Source organism: Danio rerio, chromosome 23 (genome assembly GCF_052040795.2).
Source record: "Danio rerio strain M-AB ecotype USA chromosome 23, GRCz13ab, whole genome shotgun sequence".
Classification (NCBI taxonomy): domain Eukaryota; kingdom Metazoa; phylum Chordata; class Actinopteri; order Cypriniformes; family Danionidae; genus Danio; species Danio rerio.
The window spans coordinates 48,381,854-48,402,789 of NC_141043.1; the positions used below are offsets into that span (position 1 = coordinate 48,381,854).

Consider the following 20,936-nt stretch of genomic DNA (forward strand, 5'->3'; position numbering starts at 1 on the left):
CACACCTGGGCTAGCTAATCAAGCTTTTACTAGGCCAGGGGTGCCCAAACTCGGTCCTGGAGGGCTGGTGTCCTGCAGATTTTAGCTCCAACTTGCTTCTACGCATCTCTACGGATGTTTCTAAAAGTAATCACAGTAATCAGTCTCATGCTCTCCACTCCTCCATGACCATCACAGCAGCAGCTCAGGATACGGCCTGGTCCAGGATTATGGAAACCTTGGGATCATCTCATCGCTGGTCTTGGATCGAATCAGTGGCACAGCATAATCTCTGAGGGTCTCGGGATGAGTATCCCCAGGTGGAAATAGAGAATAAAGAGAATAATTAGCGTAGCTGCTGTTCATAGTGTATATAAACGAGATGCAGAAACCTGTGTGGAGCACATTCATGTATCATACCGCTGATGCACAAGTGTATGCTTTGCCAAACAGATAGATCTTTAATCTAGTTTGGAACTGAGAGAGTGTTTCTGAGCCTCGGACATCATCAGGAAAGCTATTGCAGAGTTTAGGAGCCATAAATGAGAAGGCTCGACCTCCTTTAGTAGACTTTGCTATTCTACGTACTACCAGAAGCCCTGAGTTTTAAGATCTTAAAGAGCGAGTTGGATTGTAGCGAGACAGAAGGTTGGTTAGATAAACAGGAGCTTGATTATTTAGAGCTTTATAGGTGAGAAGTAATATTTTAAATTCAATACGAAACTGAACAGGCAGCCAGTGTAAGGACAATAACATTGGGGTGATATGATCATATTTTCTAGACCTGGTAAGAACTCTGGCAGCTGCATTCTGTACTAGCTGAAGTTTGTTAATAGAGGATGCTGGACAGCCAGCAAATAGAGCATTACAGTAATCCAGTCTAGAGGTCATAAAAGCATGAACTAGCTGTTCTGCATCTGAGATGGATAGCATACTTCGTAATTTAGCGATATTTCTCAGATGAAAGAAGGCAGTTTTTATGACATGGGAGATATGATTTTTAAAAACTGCTGTCTAATATGACACCCGGATCTTTTATAGTAGCGCTAATGCTAACTTTGTATCCCTCTAAATGCACACATATTAATTTGGAATTATAATCAAGGCAGCAATTTTAATTTAATAAAATAATAAATTGTAATTTATACACTGAAGACAGTACAGTGTTGTTTTACATTTGCTTATGTAAATACCTGGCTACTGTTAGACTATTGTAAATATCTATGCTTGTAATTTATTTATGCATTATATTTGATGATGATTCACTCCCCTACATAATCATCCCAATCAGTCTAAAAATAAAGGAATCAATTATTTCTATTTTCACCAGTAGTCATCTGGTGAATATGTATTCATGACACAATATATAATCGTGGAAATACAAAATATCGCAATGTCAGATTTTCCAATATTGTGCAGCCCTAGTTATTATAATATTGAGAAACTGATTACATTGACAGCTAACTACAGAATGGTTTACTGCTTTATTAGAAAAGGGAAAAGTCACCCAAAACTGAGAATTGTGTCATCATTAACTCCCCCTATACTTGTTCAAAACCTGTTTAAGTTTCTTTCTTCTGTTGATAACAATAAAAGCTATTTACATTTACATTCAAGCATTTAGCAGATGCTGTTATCCAAAGCGAATCACACCCGAGAACACACACCCGGAGCAGGGGGAACAATTGGGGGGTTCGGTGCTTTGCTCAAGGGAATCACACATTTCATTTAAAAGTGTCATTTGAGATTAATTGAAATTAGTTTTTTTAATTAACCCAATGTTAGACTTGTCCATATTTGACCCAACATTGAGTTACGACAGCCAAGCATATTTCGTGTAGTGTACATTAAAATCTAAGTATGCTTAAAGACACTCTACAATATGCTGGGTTGTTGTAACCCCAGGTTGGGTGAAAAATATGGTTAAAAACCCAATGTTGGGTTAAAAAGTGGAATATAAGTTTTATTTCAATAAATTAAGCCAACATTGGGATTGTCTATATTTGACCCAACACTGTAAAAAATGCAGGGTTCCACACACTTATTCATGTTGTCCCAACACAAATTAAGTTAACTTAACACTTTTTACAAATTTATGTAGATTGAACATAAAAAATTAAGTTGTCCCAATGAAATCCAAAGAATTGTGTTGTTTTTGCACATTTTAAATATGTTTGAACAAACAAAAAATCATTTTTTTTGAGTGAATGATGGATTAAAGCAACCCAGCATCCTTCATTGTAGAGACATCTAAATGTCACTGCTCCAAAGCGTTCAGAGAAGAACAATTCCATAATGTTTACTAAATTATAAATTGGACTGTTCCCTAATACATCATATAAAAGAGTACAATTTTAATTTGTTTATTTTCAACGTTTTTAAAACGTAATTATTTTTATTTGCTGTAATGATCTTGGCAGGTTTCCCAGACTCTATAGTGCCACATATGAAGGAAATCCCACAGTGTTTTTGAACCATGCTATAGTGAAGTGTTTTAGAAAAGTGGTTATGTTTCTGATGGTGTGATAAGCTTAGATAATAATATCACAGTTTATGGTATTGTGATTACTACTTTAAAATACGTTTTTAAAAATGTCTGGGTAAAAAACAACAGCTTTTCCCATTAAACACAATATATTTTCAAGAGTTCACACTTAGCTGATGATTGATAGTAAAGCTAGTTTGGCGTGCTGTCCTGGGAGAGAGCCCTGAGCTTATAAGATCCTCGAGCCCTGGGCTCCCTCCCGTTGCAGGGCGAGAGGGGAGTTTGAGCTCAGGTAGCTCTCAATGACTCCCCTTCTTGCTTGTTGTAGCTAAGTGTCAGATATGGATGTTGAAGGTGTGCTCAGAGTTTAGCTAAAGTATTTGGATTAATTGTTTAGGGTGCTTGTTTTTGAACTGTGGGAGGAAACCGGAGGACCCGGGGAAACCCACGCGACCACGAGGAGAACGAGCAAACTCCGCACAGAAATGCCGTCTGGTTTGGAAAGGAATTAAACCAGGGGCATTCTTACTGTGAGGCAACAGCGCTAATCGCTGGCCACCGTGACGCCCGTTTGAACAGAGGGAATGTTGGGTTGGGTGGGGGGGTTTCTTCAAGACGAAGATATTGAGATGAGACAAGTCTGGTTATTTATACTGAGTTAAGGATCGTCTGATAGGATCATCAGTCGTTAGCTAAAGTTGGAACAGCTGTGAACAATCATAAGCACGTGATCCTCTTGAAATTTGTTTATAAATAAACTTCACTTATTTTAGGAAAAATTGATAACATTGTGGAACAATAAACATGCCAGGCTACATAATTAAAATAAATAAATGCTGCTATCTTCATTAGTTTCCAAAACACAGATTTCTGTACAACACATTAAAAACCTTACACATACCTTCGGAACGGTATAACAGCAGATTTTGGGGGTTTGAAAACTTTGACTTTTCCAAACCGTAGTAACCCTTGAAACCGGTTATTGTCCCATGCCTAGTCTGGACCCCCGGGACAATGATTTTATAGCACCAGGTTAAACTTTCTGGTTTTCGGCAGAATTCAAATGAGCTATTTTAATCTAGATTAACTCCAAGATTACAGTGAGATTAATCTAGATTTTAAAAATTAATCTATGTCCACTTATAATATTTTAAAACACCTCTGAGGAATTTGGGGGTCGCAAGTCACTGGCATTGTTATTTTAGGGGTCGAGGGCTGAAAAGATTGGAAATCTCTGTATTAGACTGAATATATTATAGTATTTAAGTGAAGTTTATTAATAAACTAATGTTGAGAGGATCACGTGCTTATGATTGTTCACAGCGGTTCCAACTTTAGCTAACGACTGATTATCCTATCAGACGATCCTTAACTCAGTATAAATAACCAGACTTTTCTCATCTCAATATCTTCGTCTTGAAGAAACCCCCCCACCCAACCCTATACTTTCCTCCCTTTCAAACGGGTGTCACGGTGGCCAGCGATTAGCGCTGTTGCCTCACAGTAAGAATGCCCCTGGTTTAATTCCCATCCAAACCAGGTGACATTTCTGTGCAGAGTTTTACCCGTTCTCCCCGAGCTCGCCTGGGTTTTCCCCGGGTCTTCCGGTTTCTTCCCACGGTTCAAAAACAAGCACTCTAAACAATCCAAAATATATTAGCCAAGCTCTGAGTACACCTTTCAGCATCCATATCTGACACAATACAATAAGCAGGAGGGGGAGTCATCGAGATCTACCTGAGCTCAAACTCCCCTCTCGCCCTGCAACGGGAGGGAACCCAGGACTCGAGGATCTTATAAGCTCAGGGCTCTCTCCCGGGACAGCACGCCAAACAAGCCTTATTATCAATCATCAGCTAAGTGTGAACTCTTGAAAATGCTTTGATAATAAATGCTCCAGCATACTGTAGTATTGACTATAGTGAGCTGATTTTTTATTTCTATAGCACTTTCACAATGTAGATTGTGTCAAAGCAGCTGAACACAGAAGTTCTAGTTAACTGAAACTGTGTCAGTTCAATTTTCAGAGTTTAGTTCAGTTCAGGGTGATTTAATTTTCACTGCTGAAAGTCCAAACACAAGAGCAAATCCATCGATGAGCAGCAAGTCCCAAACCAAGCAAGCCAGTGGCGAACGGATAAACTAAAATAAATACTGTCACATACATTAGATTTTACTACAGTAAACTGATGTATTGTAGTATAATACTCCCGCTAGCTGTAGAAAACTACAGTATTGACTCATTTCTTTACATTACTATAGTTGTTGTGTTCATGTAGCAGCTCTAGAATCACCACAACGGATTAATTCAAATACTTTACTACAGTATGGTTCACAAGCACTACAGTGTGAGTGTCTATAATGGGTGAGATACTACAGCTCTGGTACCACCTCCCTCACTCACTTGGCACAATCTGATTGGTTGTTCCAACGGTCACTTGTCAGTGTGGTCTGTTCCGCTCTGATAGGTCAGACTCGTGTAGAGAAGCACACATTCAGATACAGTAGATGCAGCAGTTGCTCTCATTCACGCTGTAATTCTTCCTGTCATATCATGCAGATTGCAGATTCACAAACAGGATGCTGTGGTCGCGCTCTGCTCTTTTCTGCCGCCTCGCTTTTCTCTATCACTCTTCAAACTGCGGCCAAACTCAGGACTAACTCCAAACTTTAACTCGGATTTAACGCAGTCTCTAGCTTATACACATGTAAGATTAAACACCTGCAATTCGTCAACTTTTTATCAGCAAAAAAAAAGGTTTAAATATTAATATATATTAATGTATATTTATTTATTTTGATAATATATTTCTATTTGAATATTGTGAGCACGTTTGACAAGCCTGTCAAGGAACAGTTCACCCAAAACCGAATGACCCAAAAAAAGTCATTTACTCACACTTCATTTGTCAAAAAACCTGTTTGAGTTTGAGTTGAACACAAAGGAAGACATTTTGAAGAATGCTGAAAAAACAGCCAGTGACTTTCATAGTATTTTTGTTCCTACTGTTGACGGCAATGGCTCCTTATTTATGGATTCCTCAAATTATCTTGTTTTCTGTTCATCCATTCATTTTCTTTTCGGCTTAGACCCTTTATTATTCTGGGGTTGCCACAGTGGAATGAACCGCCAACTTATCCGGCATATGTTTTATGGAGCGGATGCCCTTCCAGCTGCAACCCAGCACTAGGAAACAATCATTCACAATCAGAGCACCCGGAGGAAATCCACACCAACATATGGAGAACATGCAAACTCAATACAGAAACGCTAACTGACCCAGCCAAGGCTCAAACCAGTGACCTTCTTACTGTGAGGCGATCTTGCTACCCACCTTGACGCCCTGTTTAGTGTTCATTCATTCATTTATTAATTTTCTTGTCGGCTTAGTCCCTTTATTAATCCGGGGTCGCCACAGCGGAATGAACCACCAACTTTTCCAGCACGTTTTTACCCAGAGGATGCCCTTCCAGCCGCAACCCATCATTGGAAACTGTTTAGTGTTCAGTAGAAAGAAATTCATGAACATGAAGCACTCGAGTGTGAGTAAATGATCATTAAATGTTAATTTTTGGAGTGAACTCTGCCTCTTTAAAGCATCAAAGGGGAAATTCACCCCATTTTAATGTATTATCTCCTTCCCTTCATGTTTTTTCAATGTATTTCTATGAAACACCATATGTTTAATGACATTAAACAGTTGGTTTGGTCTGTTTAATCCTGATCAGCATAGTTCAACCACAAATGTAAATTCAGTCATCATTTCCTCACCCTCCTCTTGTTTAAAACCTGTTTTAGTTTCTTTCTTTTGTTGAACACAAAGGAAGATATTCAGAGGAATGTTTGGGGGAAAGCAGCCAATGACTTTCATAGTATATTCAGTTCTTACACTCTCAGAAATAAAGGAGCTGTCAATGGGGTGGTACCTTTTTGAAAGTACAGTTGAAGTCAGAATTAATCACCCCCTTCAAAATTTTTCCTCTTCTTTAAATATTTCCCAAATGATGTTTAACAGAGAAATGAAATTTTCACAGTATTTCCTATAATATTTTTTCTTCTGGAGAAAGTCTTATTTGTTCTATTTCGGCTAGAATAAAAGGAGTTTTAAATTTTTTAAAAACTATTTTAAGGTTATAATTATTAGCCCCCTTAAGCAGTATTTTTTTTCCTAATAGTCTACAGAACAAACCACTGTTATACAATAACTTGCCTAATTACCCTAACCTGCCTAGTTACCCTAATTAACCTAGTGAAGCCTTTAAATGTCACTTTAAGCTGTATAGAAGTGTCTTAAAGAATATCTAGTCTAATATTGTTTACTGTCATCATGATAAAGAGAAAATAAATCAGTTATTACAGATGAGTTATTAAAATGATTAGAAATGTGTTGAAGAAATCTGCTCTCCATTAAACAAGATTGGGGGTAAAAACTAAACAGATGGGCTAATTATTCTGACTTCAACTGCACATATTTGTACTTAAAGGGTCCTTATTAATACCTCAAAGATACATAATAGTACCTAAAAAGTACAAAAGTGTACCTCTTGAAATTTTTAGATACTAATATATACCTTTGAGGTACCAATATATACCCTTTAAGTGCAAATATGTACCTTTTGAAAAGGTACAACCCCAGTGACAGCTCATTTCTGAGAGTGTATGTAAATGTCTGCATTCTTCAGAATATCTTGTTTTGTGTTCAACATAAGGAACTCAGAACTCACAAATCCACTTTGACTGTCTAAAAAAGATCTATAAAGCTGTGAACTTTAATGTTTTAAGGAAAAGCAATGTGCCATTTTAGATATGTGGAAGTGTGAACAATACTTGAGAGCTTCGAGTTTAGTCAGTTTCCTCATTCAAAACTCTCACATGTAAGCTGCAATGCTGCTGATTTCTGTTTGTTTCACTTAAAGCTGTACGGTTTACACTTAAAGGCGCAGCTCAGCAACAGTTGGTTCTAAACTTTTATGAATTTCTTGATAATGTTGAACACAAAAGAATATATTGAGAAGAAAAAAGCAGCAATTAGCCTGAACTTTACACTGGTGGCAATGCTGCTTTGTCCATGAATGTGTCCAACATCACCTGTTCATACTAATGCACATGCTGGAATTCATTTGGTAAATATCCTCCATCATAGTTTATGCTCAGTTTTTATTTATCCTACTCAGGTTTTTTACATGCACATTTTCAAAGTGTTTGCGCATCTTGTTGTTTCCTTCAAGCATTTTTAATGCAATATTCCAAAATATGCATAAGAGTATGTGAATGGAAACACAGCTGACATCCATAAAATAAAAACTAGTCAATTTGAGCTTCCTTTGTGTGAAAGAAACTCGAGTATGAAGCAAGTGGAGGATGAGTAAATATGTTTTTGTGTGTGTTTGTGTGTGTGTGTGAACTATCCCTTTAGATTCCCTTTTATCCTTTTCAAGGATGCAGTCACTGCGACTGCATTTACACGCATTATGCATTGTGCACTTAACGCAGATTTGTAACTGGGATGTCTGTTAAAGTCTTTTGGATTGTTCTGGATGCTCTGCTGACATTAATGCAACTTTGCAGACGGCGCATCTCCTTCAGTGGGTCGCGCGCATGCGGAAGTAGGCCGTAGGGCAGGGCGCGCGCCTCTGCCGCTGCTTATAAACTCAGACGGACTTCCTTAAACTCACTTTGCATCGGAGCAGAGACGCACTCAGGTACTTCTGTTTTCTCTCTCTTATTGCTTTTTTTGGTATGCCCCAAGCTTTTATCAATCGACATTTGCAATTCCAGTGCAGAAAAGTGAATATGCGCAGTGCAGGAGTGTTTATGTGTGTATAATAATGTGTGTGTGTGTGTGTGCTCGTCAGATCGACATCAGCAGTCATGAGCTGGGACAGCTACATCAGCAGCCTGACCCAGAGCGAGTGGGTGGATGATGCGGTCATCCTCGGTGCAACACCGGGTCAGGAGTCCATTTGGGCGTCAGCACCGGGAGGCTGGCTCTCGGGCGTAACGGTACGGCAGATAAGCAGATAACTAGTTTTATGTTGACTGATCGCGATCTGACTTTATTGTTTCTGTTTTCGGAACAGTTTCGTGTTTGTTTTGTTTGTTTATTTATTAACGTTACCTTCCTGCTCCTTCATCCGCATTTCAGAAATGCCTCAGATGTTAACTTGCTGAAGCGGACATCGAGTTCCGTGTGAGAGAACTTTGCTAAAAGTATATTAAGTATTTAATAAGCTATAAGCAGGTTTACTTCTGCAGATATTGATTCGTCTTGTTGAGGATAACGTAGACTAACCATGTTCCGTACACTTTTCGCTATTCAGCGCACTCAAACGACCACTCCTCCGTCATTGAAAGCCAGATAAGCATGCTTGTGTGTTCATTCTCTGGGGGAATACCTATTGCACAATCCAAATCTTGATTGATGTCTTTTGGACCAGTAGTTTTTGAGAAAAGATGGGATAAGTACCGCCTTCGCATGTGTACGGAAGATGATAGGTATTAACGGTGTTCCGTACACGACTGAAATAGTGTTCCGTACAGGGCGCATAACTTTAATTTACTGGCAAAAATGAGCATTGTTTGAAGTCTTATTAAAATCTTATGTCAGAATATACTATTATTGTATTTAACTTGAAGTTAATGATGTATTAAATAACTCTTTTATGAAAGTTTTAAATGAAATAGCTTCAAAATCATTTACTTTTTATATCATGTTTATTTTATTACAGCATGACAATTTAAAATATAAAAACATTAAATTCATGCACATTGAAGCTAACTTGACTGACCTTTTATGAATATAAACATCACTACTGCAAAAGGAGGATCCAAACAGCGTTTGCAGCCTGTCTCTCAGGCGGAGAGTTGCGACATGCGGAATTTACCCACAATTGATGTTTAAACATCCCCATTTCAAAGCATTTATTTAACAAAAGATAATTGATTTAACAATTTGTGATAACATAATATTCACTTCATAAAGACTGTAATACCGTGTGATGCATAAATTAAATGCAAAAGCATATTGTCGGGGCTTTAAATGTCTCCCCTCCCAGGCGACACTCGCACTTTAAGCTTGCCCACTTTCTGTTTTCAAGCGCATTAGGTGGACGTAACAAACTTACTGAATTTACTCGGCAACATATAGTAGGAATGTCTCTGTTGTGGTTGGGGCTGAAAGAGTGAGAATTAAAGATTACACAGATATATAGCTTGCCTACGATCCTTAAGTATTTATTAAGAGATTAACGTTAAAAGGTCATCTGTACGGAACATCGTTGTGTACGGAATATGGTTAGTCTACGTTAAACTTATAACGCGCTGCGCTGCTCGTCGTCGACCGTTTATTCATTCGCGCTGAATTTCCTCACAGCGGAGTTTTGTAAACGGCTCCTTATTTGGTCGTGCGTTCTGAAAGGCGGAAGCTCTGTGCGCGCGCGCTCCGCTTCCGCCTTTCCGCCCATGGTGAGCGCGTACTCGGTGCAAGATTTTGATTTCAGTGTTTCGTGAATTCACTTTAATATGAGATGCGTTTATGCAAATGAAGACTGTTTTAATCAGCAAATGATCATATTTGTTAAGTTTATAACTATAAAACGACAAGTTCTCAGTTCTGCTTGTACATAGGAAGCCAGGAACTAGATAAAAGAGGAAATGCAGCTTAGAAATGTGATTTAACACACAGCCACATTCATAAATCAATATTTCAACGCTATTTCCACAATCCTGGTGTCTAAATCTAATGTACAAAAGTGATTTTTATGTGCAAGTTCAAATACATTTAGTGAAAATCAAATATTTGGGTGATAAACATTTTCATGTCCAAATAAATCACATTTATTCTGAGTGCACTGAACTACTGAAGTATATCAGGATAGTGAAATAATCTGCCTAATGTGTGAATTCGAATAGTTTTAGGCATAATGGTGCGGTATAAATATTTCAGATGATGAGTAAATTACAGGTAGAGTAGGCTCTCTGACAGACTGCTGTGTGTGTGTGTGTGTGTGTGTGTGTGTGTGTGTGTGTGTTCATGTTTAACCTGTTCATGTTGTAACACGCAGCTCAGACTTCTGAAGAATTTAGCGATGTTGTTTTCTCGTCAGTCTCTTTATCTTATGCAGTAAAATGTCTCCTTTATGGATTTCTGTGGTGCTTTTCTGCTCTAAATCCATCTATTACTTTAATAAACCACTATTAAAGTAGCCACTAAATAAACACTCAGAGAATGCTGGGTTGTTTTAACCCAATGCTGGGTTAAATATTGACACTTGGGTTCGGTTTCAAAATTTAATTTATGTGTTTTGTTCATGTTTGACCCAGCGTTGGATTAAAACAACCCAGCGATCTTTAGTAGTGCAATAATGAAAAGCTGAGCAATGAATGGTGGGTAATGTGCATGCTTCCCTTTATATTTTTTAAATAAATTATGTTGACGTAAATAAATAAAACGGCAAAGTGTAAAGTTTGATCTGCTCCTAGGAATGTTCTGGAATGCTGGGTTGCTGTAGCCAACAAAGAAAAGTGTCATTTACATTTAATTAAGTAAATTAACTCATATTTGTGAGTGTCAATATTTGACCCAACATGGGTCACAACAACCCAGCATATTTAGAGTGATTACAATCAGATTTATGGTCTGCATTTTACTTCACTTGAGGCGAAATAGGCGTCGCCTTTGTGAACAGGACAAAACATGAGTGTGTGTGTGTGTGTGTGTGTGTGTGTGTGTGTGTTTACAGTGTATGTGTGTGTTTTTAGTGTGTGTTTAGTATGTGAGTGTGCGTTCTGTGCATGTATGTGTGTTCTGTGCGAGTTCTGGGCATGCGTGTGCTTGTGATGTCTCTGTGTGTAAGTGAGTTATGTGTGTGCGTTCTGTGTGTGTGTGTGTGTGCTCACTGTGTATGTGTGTATTTTCAGTGTGTTTAGTATGTCAGTGTGTTCTGTTTATGTGTGTTGTGTGTGTGAGTTCACAGTGTATGTATGTGTTTTTAGTGTGTGTTTAGTATGTCAGTGTGTGTTCTGTGTGAGTTCTGGGCATGTGTGTGTGTGTGTTTGTGATGTCTCTGTGTGCGTTCAGGGTGTGTGTGTTAGGGGGCTTTAAAAATGCTTGGACTTGTTTGAGCATGTGTTTGTATCAGCTGTAATGCTCAGTCTGCCTGTGTGTGTGTGTGTGTGTGTGTGTGTGTGTGTGTGTCTCTTCAGGCAGCAGAGGTTAAGGCAATCCTCAACACAGACCGCGGGAAACTGTTTTGCAATGGTGTGACTTTGGCCGGCAAGCGCTGCACTGTGGTGAGAGACGCTCTGTTTGTGGACGGTCAATTCACGATGGACGTCAAGATGAAGACCTCCGAGAAAGAGCCCGACCCTTTCTCATTGACCATCGGCAAATCTATAAGCGGTACTGCGCACATATTAACACTGGCTTTCCTACTATAGTCGTATAAACTCTACACGACACGCAGACATTCTCTTCAGTTTATAAAAGTCATTTATATAAGAGTGTTCATGTTCTATTTATATAACCTAATTTCCTTTTTAATTATTAATAATTAATTAGTAAAGTTCATCTCATACAAGACACATTTTCTTTACACATCGGTGCGTCCCAAATCGCATACTTATGCACTATTTTACGGCATTTTCTAGTATAAACAGTGTAAGTAGTGTGTTCACACTGAAAACTCTAATAATAATAAGTGCGCTTTAATTACCCGGATGATGCACTCATTCAGCCGCTAACATTAAGTGTGTATTGATGCACACTCAATGACCACAGCTTTGCTCACGTAGCGGAAGGGGCGGAGCTTTCGGACATGTTGCATAACTATTTATTTTGGATGGTGAAAGCAAAATTCTCCTACGACAGTGATTAAAGCGCCTCCCGATGGTGAATGCGGTTATACTCATGCCAGGTATTATTTGGCACTTTGGTCATTTATTTCACTAATTCCTCAAACATAATGAGGGAAACGGTTTAAATTTCCGCTTAGTAAAATAAACATGAGTGTTCCGTTTGGAACGACACTACATTCATACATTATACTGTTGAGTGTGTAAGTGCATTAGTGTGTAGTTTGCCATTTGGGACGCAGCTGTAATTTCAATTCAGTCTATATTTTCCACATCATTTGATTTGGTAGGATAATCGACCGAGTTATATATTTTAATAAAAATATAAACGCTGAGGTGAAATCTGACTTTATTTATTTATTTATTTACTTACTTATTTATTTATTTATTTATTTATATTGTACAAACAATATGTTAAATATATGTATATTATATGTAAAAAGAAAGTATATATACATGTAAATAATGTCAAATATATAATATATGTAAATTATTATTTAAATGTAAGTTTAGTTTATAATTTCTATATATATTTATTTATATATATATATATATATATATATATATATATATATATATATATATATATATATATATTGTTTCTTGGGAGTATTTTGACCTATATTACTTCACTTGTTAATTCATATATATATATATATATATATATATATATATATATATATATATATATATATATATATATATATATATATATATATATATATATATATATATGCGCGCATGTAAATAATGTCAAATTTATAATATATATAAATTATTATTTAAATGTAGGTTTAGTATATTATTTAGTGTATATATATATATATATATATATATATATATATATATATATATATATATATATATATATATATATATATATTATGTTTCTGGGTAGTAATTTGACCTATATTACTTGACTTGTTAATTCATATATATATATATATATATATATATATATATATATATATATATATATATATATATATATATATATATATATATATATATATATATATATATTTAAAATGTGTATGTGTGTCACTAAAGAATAAAAATATTTTACAAAAAAAATAATGTCTCATAGCATTTTTGGACAGACCCCTTATTAAATACTTAATTTTCTCTAATTTCAAATATAAAATCAGATCACACACCCACAGCTTTAGGTGAAGCTGCTGATTTCCACTTCCACCTTGCTAACAAAGTAGCGAAAGCGAATACATTTTTTTCCTGGTTTGTCAACGCAATTATTATATAATTTGAGTCAAATGTACAACAATCTCATGTGATTAATATGCTCACATCAGTTATAAAACTATGAAATAAAACAGAAGAAGAATCTCAGTCTTTGTTATTCAAGTCATGTTATTATGAGTGTGTTAATATATATATAACTGCTATATATATCTGTAATGATCTGTAAATCTGATCATTTCTGTTTTCTCCCCTCTTTCTTTCAGCATTAATCATTGCTAAAGGAGTAAAAGATGCTCACGGAGGCAAAGTCAACCCACCCGTTTTCGACATGGCTCTTTACCTCAGGAAGATGAACATGTGAACAGGCCCCCCCACCCATCCGCTGACTCCGCCCACTGCACTGTTGGTCCAGCCGTTTCCAGCATCCCGTTCTCCACACCAGAACAACCGATCGATCTGAGATGCAGAAAACAAACATGAGCTTGAGAAGCTCCACCTTCATTACCTTTGTTTCAACATTCCAGGAGTCTGAGATCCTAACAGTGGAACACAAACTCTAGTTAATATCAAACTCATTTCTTGGTTTTTGTAATGAATTAAATTGATTGATTTTACGGTACTATAGTATTTTGGACAGGTGGAGCCTCAGGTCAAAAGGTTTTAGCATTTGTTTGTTTAATTGTCTATGTGAAATCCTACTGAACAAAGCCAAGAGTTGTGACTGCTAGATGCCAAATAAAGAGATTAATTTCTATGGAGAAGCTCCTGTGCGTGAGTTCATGCGGGATTACGTAACGTATTTCACACGGTAAACATCAGCATACGATAAACATCAAACATTTAATATACAACTGGATCGCAGTTTGTCCGCACAATCAAGTTCAATTAGTTTTTTTTGGGGTTTTTCAATTTTTTTCTCGTATTGCAAGTATTTTTACTTATTAGTATTTTAGTGTATTAGTTTTGCTATTAGCTATAACAGTTATATTTGCCGTTTGGATAATTTATTTCAGTTTTATTTGAATAACAAAATTATGTGTAATAGTTTTAACGATAACTTACATTATGTAGTAATTTTTTATAATTTATTTTCGTCTAATTAGTATTTTTTTTGTCCGCTTCAGTTGTTTTGATTAAAAAATAGTATCAATTTGGGATTTTAGTTCAGTTTGTTTTAATTGTTTTATTTAGTTAATAATTTTAGTGCGTCAACTTAATATTATTTCAGCCAGTTCCCACTTTTTAAATATTTAACTATTTTTTGATTAAACTTATTTTCAATTAATATTTTTTTAATATGCTAAGCCACGCCCATTTGATTGTTCGTTTTTTTTGTAAGTGGAAAATGAGAGGTGGAAATAAATCAAATAAACCCCGCCCCCAACATTAAAATCCGCATGAACGTAAAGTTGCTTATTTTATAATATCTGCGTACTATCAAGGTAAGTACTACATTTGATTTCACTACACGATTGTTAAAAACGTACACTATATTGTGTGAATGAGTGGAATTGCATCCGCCAATTGTCATTATCACATCACCCGCATCAGTTGGATCGCATCACTCCCATTCATAAATTCTCACGTTGTATTAGGGATAGCATAGTAGTGTGTATTGCATGTGAACTTCAGAATATTGCCGAAAATAGTAGGTCATTCAGGTTCTCAGCTACTATGATTCAGATGTACAACTCAACTCGCATAACGTTTGTCATGTACTTTATATCGTAGGGAAGTTAATTTCGAATGCAACGTGTTGATATACCTCAAACAAACTAAAATTGAATATTGAGTAGGGGGCGTGGCTTTCTTTTTTTGTGCATCACTGCTTCGTAGCAAACAAACTAAGAGGGCGTGGCTAAGAATATTGTGGCTGAAGTGTCAAACTGAAATCATCAGAGAACGAGCCAATCCAAACATATCAGCAAATATTAAAAGCCAAAAAACGTTTTTTTCAGTGAATTAATTATCTAAATAATAACAATGTGCATTCGTAAAATAAATGTAAATTTTGATTTCACATGGACTTTCAGCACACTAACAGATAAATATTCCTTAATTCAAGCACTCATTTTAATATTCATTCGGTGATGTCAAGTGTATAAACTAATCAGCCAATCACAGGCGGTCTTTCTGTTCGTCCTGTAGAATCTTCCTTGAACATTCTGCTGAAAAATTCTGTCAGAAAATAACCTGTGAAAGTGATGACACAACTATGTTTACTTCTCAACTGTGCCTTCACGGGAAATGTTTTACTTTACAGATGAAAGACCCCACGTGAAAACAAAACTAAAGTTCTAGTGAATACTACAGTGTTAGTGTAATACTGTGGTACTCCGACAGACTAATAATTTATGTAGTATACATTAGATTTTACTATATTTAGTGGTGTATTGTAGTATATCCTATAGTTTTAGAAAACTACAGTATTGTGTATGTGTATATTTTACTGTGTTACCACATCAAATGTACAATTAGCACAGTATACTAAAGTATTTTACTACAGTTTGGTTCAACTCAACTGAAGTATTTAATAGAAATTACTGTGGTATTTTTGCGTGTGATTAAGACGTATTCAAACAGACGGAGGTCGTGAAGAGTCTCGAAAATTCAATTTCCAAAATGGCTAACGTTATATGACCCTTTTAGGTAAAATACAGACTAGAGAGATGTTCTGTTTTATAATAAGGAACACGAGACACATAAACACACTTCAGTGAGTGTGAAGAAACAGTGGAAACAGGAAGTTTTACATGTGACAGACATGCGGCGATGTCAAGCACGCACGCGGGCACGCACACACACACACGCGCACAACTGCGCCTCCGTGTGGTCGTGACAGTAACGACAGCAGCTCATCAGTTGCAGTTTGATTTTCGGTTTTAGTAGCTCTTGTTCGCCGAGAGATTTGATTATTTTATTCAAATAATATCCACAACCTCTTGCTGTGACTGTTTTGCATCCACCGCGTTGAGTATCTGCATTTAAACATCCTGAATCATAGCTGAGAGTTAAACATTTACGAGCTTCCACTGTTCAAAGTGGATATTTTCTGTCAATCCGATTCATAAGCAGCTGTATAGCTATAGCCTACACTACATTACATTAAGAAATGTTTTAAATGTAACTTATAAACATTTAAAGGCAGAAAAATGAACTACTAGCTTGCTAACAGTCGTAATATATGCTTTTGTTGAAATGTATATTCCATTAGGCTTATTTTAACTATAAAATGTCTTTAAAATGTCCCCTTGAAAACTACAATACCCATGATGCTTTGCAGAAAGTTTCACCAATTACAAAGCTGCACCAAACTATCTATCTATCTATCTATCTATCTATCTATCTATCTATCTATCTATCTATCTATCTATCTATCTATCTATCTATCTATCTATCTATCTATCTATCTATCTATCTATCTATCTATCTATCTATCTGGTGTGGTGGTGTGAAGAGACCCCCCCTCATGATTGTGAAGCGCTTTGGCTGTATGGCCATACACAATAAATGCGCTATATAAATACATTACATTACATATCTATCTATCTATATACCTACCTGTCTTTCTGTCTGTCTGTCTGTCTGTCTGTCTTTTGCTCAAAGAAAAAAGTCGATTCAAAAAACAACTTCGAATTATCGGTTTAATATATCTCGGTTTGTTTTAATTTGTTTAGTTCATGGCTTAATGCTGAAAAATGAAAAATATATATATATACACAAACCGGCCACTTTATTAGGTACACCTGCCCAACTGCTCGTTGATGCCGATTTCTAATCAGCCAATCACATGGCAGCAACTCATCGCATTTCGGCACGTAGACATGGTCAAATCGATCTGCTGCAGTACAAAGCGAGCATCAGAATGGGGAAGAAAGGGGATTTAAGTGACTTTGAGCTTTGCCATGGCTGTTGCTTCCAGATGGGCTATATACGGGAGTATTTCAAAAACTGCTGATCTACTGGGATTTTCACACACAACCATCTCTAGGGTTTACAGAGAATGCTCTGACAAAGAGGAAATGTCCAGTGAGCGGCAGTTCTGTGGGCGCAAATGCCTTGTTGATACCAGAGGTCAGAGGAGAATGGCCAGACTGGTTCCAGCTGATAGAAAGGCAACAGTAACTCAAATAAGTACTCGTTACAACCAAGCTCTGCAGAAGAGCATCTCTGAACACACAACACGGCCAACCTTGAGGCGGATGGGCTACAGCAGCAGAAGACCACACCGGGTGCCGCTCCTGTCAGCTAAAAACAGGAAACTGAGGCTACAATTCACACAGACTCACCAAAACTGGACAATAGAAGATTGGAGAAACGTTGCTGCTCTGATGAGTCTCCATTTCTGCTGACACATTCGGATGCTCGGGTCAGAATTTGGCCTCAACAACATGAAAGCATGGATCATCCTGCCTTGTATCAGCGATTCAGGCTGGTGGTGGTGGTGTAATGGTGTGGGGGAGATTTTCTTTGGGTCCATTAGTACCAATTGAGCATCAACGCCACAGCCTACCTGAGTATTGCTGCTGACCATGTCCATCCCTTTATGAGCACAGTGTCTCCATCTTCTGATGGCTACTTCCAGCAGGATAACGCAGCATGTCATAAAGCTCAATCATCTCAGACTGGTTTCTTGAACATGACGATGAGTTCACTGTACTCAAATGGCCTCCACAGTCACCAGAGCTCAATCCAATAGAGCAGCTTTGGGATGTGGTGGAACGGGAGATTGGCATCATGGATGTGCAGCCGACAAATCTGCAGCAACTGTGTGATGCTGTCATGACAATATGGAGCAAAATCTCTGAGGAATATTTCTAGTACCTTGTTAAATCTACGCCACCAAGGATTAATGCAGTTCTGAAGGCAAAAGGGGATCCAAAGGAGGTGTACCTAATAAAATGGCCGGCGAGTGTACAATTAATTTAATGTATATAGTAAAGTGTTTACTATAAATTAATTAATAGTATATATTTTTTAATTTTTCAGTGTTTTTATTTTTCACTATTCATTAACCCTTTGTTAATGAAAATACTGTAGTAGCTGATTAACTATAGTGAACTGATAAACTGTCATAAATACTATAGGATATTTACATTTTTACTAAACTGTATGTACCCTATCATTGTAAACATGTAGAATATTGCGTCATTTATATTACTATATTTATATTACAATACATGTTGTTGTGTTACCAAAGCAACTATAATCAGCACAACAGATTATTCCAAGTACTTCACTAAAGCATGGCTAATTAAATTACCACAGTGTTTTTTCACATATCAAAACGTATTCAGAAATCCTCCTGAATGCAGGACTGCTGATAAAGGGAGCACTAGTGAACTCTGTAGTGAACGAGTGACTCTATAGGTCAAGCCTGCGGATGACCAGCGGCTCCTGAACAACACAAGTGTCTGTCGGCTCCCTTGATAGTGAAACTAATTTTAGCCTGGTGTTAAAGGGTAGAGAGGCAGAAACAGGCAAAAGAGAGGCAGGCGTGAGCGCATGTACGTGAGACCATCATAGATGCCCTTTATATCCGAGCCCAAACTCACTCTCACATTTCCCCCTTTAATTCAACCCTGACCTTTCAATCACGTCTGCAGGGACAGTCTGAGAGTTTCTGACCGCAGCTCAGAGGAAAACACATGAAAGTCTCCTCTGATGCCCGATTAAATATGTTCTCATGTGCTATCTCTGTGTGTGTGTGTATACAACTACAAACATCAGACTCAAGATTTAGATTAGAATATATACGGTGCATCCGGAAAGTATTGATAGCGCTTCACTTATTCCACATTTGTTTATGTTACAGCTTTATTCCAAAATGGATTAAATTGATTGATTTCCTCAATATTCTACACACAATCCCCCATAATGGCAATATGGAAAAAGATTTGTTGAAATTGTTGCAAAGATATTAAAAATAAAAGACCTGCAAAATCACATGTACATCAGCATTCACAGCCTTTGCTCAATACTTTGTTGATGCACCTTTGGCAGCGATTACAGCCTCGAGTCTTTCTGAATATGATGCCACAAGCTTGGCACATCTGTCTTTGGGAATGTTTGACCATTCCTCTTTGCAGGACCTCTCAAGCTCTATCAGGTTGGATGGGAAGCAACAGTGTACAGCCATTTTCAGATCTCTCCAGAGCTGTTCAATAGGATTTAGGTTTGGGCTCTGGCTGGGCCACTCAAGGACATTCACAGTTCACCTAGCTGTTGTGAAGCCACTCCATTGATATGTTGGCTGTTTGCTTTGGGTCATTGTCCTGCTGGAAGATGAAGCGTCGCCCCAGTCTGAGGTCAAGAGCACTCTTGTGCAGGTCTTCATCAGGATGTCTCTGTACATTGCTGCATTCATCTTTCCCTCTATCCTGACTAGTCTTCCAGTTCCTGCTGCTGAAACACATCCCCACAGCATGATGCCAACACCACCATGCTTCACTGTAGGGATGCTGTTAGCCTGGTGATGAGCGCTGCCTGCTTTTCTCCAAACGTAACGGCTGGCAAAGTTCAATTTGAGTCTAATCAGACCGGACAATTTAGTTTCTTATGGTCTGAGAGTTCAGATGCCTTTTGGCAAAATCCAGGCAGGGAGCAGCCTCTACCATACAGGCCTGATTGGTGGATTGCTGCACAGATGGTTGTCCTTCTGTAAGGTTCTCCTCTCTCCACAGAAGAACGCTGGAGCTCAGACAGAGTGACCATCGGGTTATTGATCATCTCCCTGACTAAGTCCCTTTTCCCCTGATCACTCAGCTTAGATGGCCGGCCAGCTCTAGGAAGAGTCCTGGTGGTTAATCATCTTCCACTTAAGGATGATGGAGGCCGCTGTGCTCAATGGAACTTTCAGAGCAGCAGAAATGTTTCTGTAAGCTTCCCCAGCCTTGTGCCTCGAGACAATCCTGTCTTAGCGTTCTACAGACGATTCCTTACTCTTCATGCTTGGTTTGTGCTTTGACATGCACCGTCAACCCTGGGCGCTTATTGACCTTATTCTAAAATGCGGAAGTGCGCCTGTTTTAGCGATTGTCTTAGAACTTCCAATTCAGTCGCCTATGGGAGAAATGACTAGGAATAATAAACGGCAGAAAATGGCCAAACTACTTGCTCAACAAACAAATGTTTGCATGACTACACAGACCAAGTAGCATAATATAATAAGAAAATATTAAATTGCAACATCAAGCAGCGTAACGAGCAGTTGTTAACGTAAAAAAATGAATGGAAGTGAATGTGACCGGAAGTCGCGAGACAAAAAGATTCAAATGGCAGCGCCCGCTCGACAGCTGAGAATAAGGTGAATATAGACAGGTGTATGCTTTTTCAGATCATGTCCAATTAGTTGAAATGACCACAGGTGAATCTAATGAAGCTGCTGAAACATCTCTAGAATGATCAGTGGAAACAGAA

General features: G+C 37.6%; 2 protein-coding genes across 2 annotated transcripts in view; one reads left to right on the forward strand and one right to left on the reverse strand.

Moving 5' to 3' along the window:
- tfr2 (transferrin receptor 2) overlaps window positions 1–20,936 on the reverse strand; it is a 1,009,002-nt gene that overhangs the window by 527,101 nt on the left and 460,965 nt on the right. The gene's annotated exons all lie outside the window — the stretch shown is intronic.
- On the forward strand, window positions 8,083–14,279 carry pfn1 (profilin 1). The gene is given in 4 exon segments (NM_001305588.1): window positions 8,083–8,167; window positions 8,321–8,468; window positions 11,670–11,865; window positions 13,781–14,279. Coding segments are annotated over 3 exon segments (426 nt in total). The 5' UTR covers window positions 8,083–8,167; window positions 8,321–8,336; the 3' UTR covers window positions 13,879–14,279.